General features: G+C 34.2%; 1 protein-coding gene and 1 pseudogene across 1 annotated transcript; both read right to left on the minus strand.

Moving 5' to 3' along the window:
• Positions 1–7: 7 nt before the first annotated feature.
• On the minus strand, positions 8–986 carry LOC117613733 (annotated as a pseudogene).
• On the minus strand, positions 799–1,905 carry LOC117613734 (disease resistance protein RPP4-like). Its single transcript, XM_034342306.1, has one exon. The coding sequence runs from the start codon at positions 1,708–1,710 to the stop codon at positions 1,069–1,071; it is 642 nt and encodes a 213-aa protein (XP_034198197.1). The 5' UTR covers positions 1,711–1,905; the 3' UTR covers positions 799–1,068.
• Between the last annotated feature and the right edge of the window lie 2,018 nt (positions 1,906–3,923).

Below are 3,923 nucleotides of genomic sequence, written 5' to 3' on the forward strand. Positions count from 1 at the left end.
TTTCTAAGGATTTCAATCTAAGTCTTGTTCCAAACCTCGCAAGGTTAACGCATCCATCAAGATCCAATTCAACAAGTTTATCAAGGAATCCAACAGAATCATCAACCTCAACCAAACTTGTGCACTCACTTAGATGCAAGTACTTTATGTTTGGGATTCCAGATAAGTTTGGGATTTTTTCTAAGAATTGACAACCCCGCAAATTCATAGATGTCAGTTTGGCAAATGCTGTGAAACAAGAACACAAAAGCAGGAAATAATTAATCACATGCTTCAAAAGACAAAAACTTAGAAAACAATTTTTTATTTTTTTCATTATGAAATTAACAAATCTATTTGAAATTATATATAATAGATGAAAATAATTTCAAATACATACCTTAAATCCCTCCAATTGTTTGATATGACTGCAAGGCATATTGAACTCAACAAGACGATTTCCTTGAAAATTAGGTGGCAAAGATTGTAACTGACATCTACCCCAATCAATAAATCTTAACGCTCTGGGCAGATAGTTAATGTGCCTGCATAGAGATGCATTACGGTTTATGAAAATTTGAAAATTTACCATATTACTGAAGCATTTTGGATTCAAGGTTATCTCAGCTTCTAGAAGCTTCACCATGATGCCTTTAATATTTCTTGTTCCCTAAGATGGAAAAGCATTAACATTAAAATACGAAGTCATATTACAAACCAAAATGCAAGCACATTTTGTTAAGAAAATTATATAGGTTACATAAGGTATTCTTTCTTGTCAAATTGAATATAATAACATATGTGATACTTACTGTACTTTCTGTTTGAACTTGTTTGACATCCTCGTAAAACCACAATCTACTATGCTGGCCAGGATCATTGGGGGATTCTTTGTGAACTATATCCTTAACCAGGTTTGCTAGCAAGTCGTGCATTAAAATCTTACTCCATTCAATAGTTATCAATGCCTTATCAACGAATTCTTCAATGAATCTTTTGGGTACCATTTGTAGCACATAGTCCTCATATTCACCCTTGAAGAAACATGCAATGTCGAGAAAATATTCTTTTGCGCTATCATCCAAGGCATCATAACTTTTTTGAAGTATTCTCTTCAATATGTGTATAAGGTTCTCCTTCATAACCATCTAATATAACTTCCCAACTTCGTATATCTATACCACGAAGATGAGAACCTAAAATTGCTAGAGCTAGTGGAAGGCCATCAGCGAAAGCTATTGCACGTTGTGCGAGTTCCAAATAATCATTTGGAGGTTCATTTGTTCCGAAGGCATTCGAACTGAAAAGTTCAAGAGCTTGGTAGTCAAATACCTTATGGACCCCGTATATCAACTCAATTCCATGGCATTTTAGCAATCCGCTATCTTGTGTAGTTATGATGACTCTGCTACCCTCACCAAACCAACCAACTCCAGCCAAGTTGTCTAATTGGTCCAACTGATTCACATCATCAAGAATTAAGAGAATCTTTTTATGCCTCAGCTGTTCTTTTATAACACCGATTCCTTCATCAACACTCTGAATTTTCAACTTTTTGCCTAGATACTTATCAAGAAGAGTCTTCTGTAGCTGGATTAGGCCTCCATGTGGCGAATTTTCCCTAACATTTTCAAAGAAACAAGTTCCTTCAAACTCATGGGCAATTGCATTCCATATAGCTTTTGCAATTGTTGTCTTGCCTATTCCAGATGTCCCCCATATCCCAATCATGCGACGACCATTCCCATCAACATCTAAAAGCTTTTTCACATCTTGTACATGAGACTGAATTCCAACTGGGTGCTTGGCCACATTCCAATATGTGCGTCTCAGTACTTGGCTTAAGATTCCATCAACAATGTTGTTGATAAATGTAGCTTCATACCTGCCAGTTTAACCAAATTAGACACATTTAATGAATCAGATTTAAACATCCAACCGCGCAAAAGAATGCAACATACAGCTATCAAAAATTAAAAAGTACCAATTATATCTTCTCCCTACAATTTAATATTTTTACAAAAGGATACTTTTCTTTAATAATGAGCAACAAATAAATGTGTAACTAGAGAAAGAAGAGAGAATAATAATGAGCAACAAATAAATGTGTAACTAGAGAAAGAAGAGAGAAAAAAATTAAACTTGAAAATGATAAAGATAGAAATATACTGTCCATCCTTGAAAGGATGTCCGGACAAATTTGCTGCGTTTGTAAGAGCTTCCCTCCATATAGCACCTTCTCCTCGTTATCTTTGAATTTGCTTTCAATAAGGCCTTTAAATGCGTCACCAAATTTACTTGTTTGGTCTCGCACATGAGATGGATCCTCCACCTTGTAAAAAATGGGTAAAACTATTTGTTGCTTTGATTCTTTACATCGAAAGATTTCAACAAGTTCATCCAAACACGACCTCGAAGATGCATAGTTTTCAAAGAATACAATGAGAGAAATTCTTGATTCTTCAATTGCTAGGGCAGGCGATATTTCATCTCCTCTTGTAAGCTCTCCATCAATGAAGGTGTAGCTACCTTTATCAGACAAGGAAAGCTCATTATTTCACCCAGTTTGAATAAAACAACGACTCCTTTTTCTTTAGTCCAATCGGATATTTGGCGTCCATCCCCTACTACCATACTGTCTGGAATTCTATGGTTTATTATTTTTGAGGATGATTTCCTAGACTGACGTGGAATTCTATGGTTTATCAGATGATCCAAACGCAGTTTAAAGTATTTTAGAATACCGTTTGTACTAAAAATATATATAGATAGCTTTCTTTTGATGTCAAACAACATTACATCAAAAGAGAAAATGGCAACTGATTAGGCCATAAGAAGTCATTTTCTTTTCACCAACCCATTTGTTTCTTCCACGAGAAAAGAAAGAAAGAAAACCACCCTGCCAGGAAATGATGTGAAGATTCACATGACACATTTCACACGACAAAAAAATGTTGAAAAAGACTCTTTGCAAAGGCACTTATAATAACAATGACGCGGAAAAATTGCTTTGTGTTCAGATAGTCAACACGATTATTGGGCATAAATTTTCAACTAATATGTACAAAACTTCAGCAGAATCATTTTTCCAAGATTATACAAATTCTGTAACAAGGTTCCAAAGTAGATTTTCCTTGTTTCGGTTGGTTAGAGGTTGACGTGCACCCGGCGGTGACGTCTTAGTGGATGGCCTTCTAACTAAGTTTTTCCTAGTTAGTTTAATTTCTCTTTGCCTCGTTGTTGTCTGGTTAAGTGGAGATGCTGTTCCCTCCTTCTTGGAGACTTTATTTGATTTCTCTTTATTTCAATGAAGCATCTCTTTGACCAAAAAAAAAAAGTTTCCAAAGTTGATTATTTCTTTCTATTTTCTAGCATTTTGAGAAGCAAAAATCATTAATAACCTCTTCAAAATCAATATATTTTCCGACATATTCTTTTCAATACATAAGATTGCCATTCCATTTAACCTTTCTTGTGACATAGTTGATCGCAGATAAGATTTTATTAATTTTAATTTTGAAAAACTTCTTTATGCAGATGCTACAGTTACTGGCTGAGTCAATATAATTCTATAACCAATTTAGACATTTGGAAAACAATCCACAACTTTTACAAACTCAAGAATTTCAATTTGTCTTTGTCTATTTCGGTAAATACATTTGTAATACTTCCAATTCAGAAGACAAATCATCAGCATTAATATCATATTCATTATCATGTGTTAAAGCAGGTTCAAGATTTCTACAACATTCACGCGATCTACTATAATTCATTTGAAATAAATTCTTAAGATCAAACAAAATAACCAAAAATGCCTTCAAATGTTTCTAATTGTTCAAATCTACTCCTCAAAGAAGAAATTGCAGCATCAACTACTACAAGAAAATAATTAACCCTAAAAGATTCTTCAGCATATTGAAATGTCTCTTCATGGTCATTCTCAT

Source organism: Prunus dulcis, unplaced genomic scaffold (assembly GCF_902201215.1).
Source record: "Prunus dulcis unplaced genomic scaffold, ALMONDv2, whole genome shotgun sequence".
NCBI lineage: Eukaryota > Viridiplantae > Streptophyta > Magnoliopsida > Rosales > Rosaceae > Prunus > Prunus dulcis.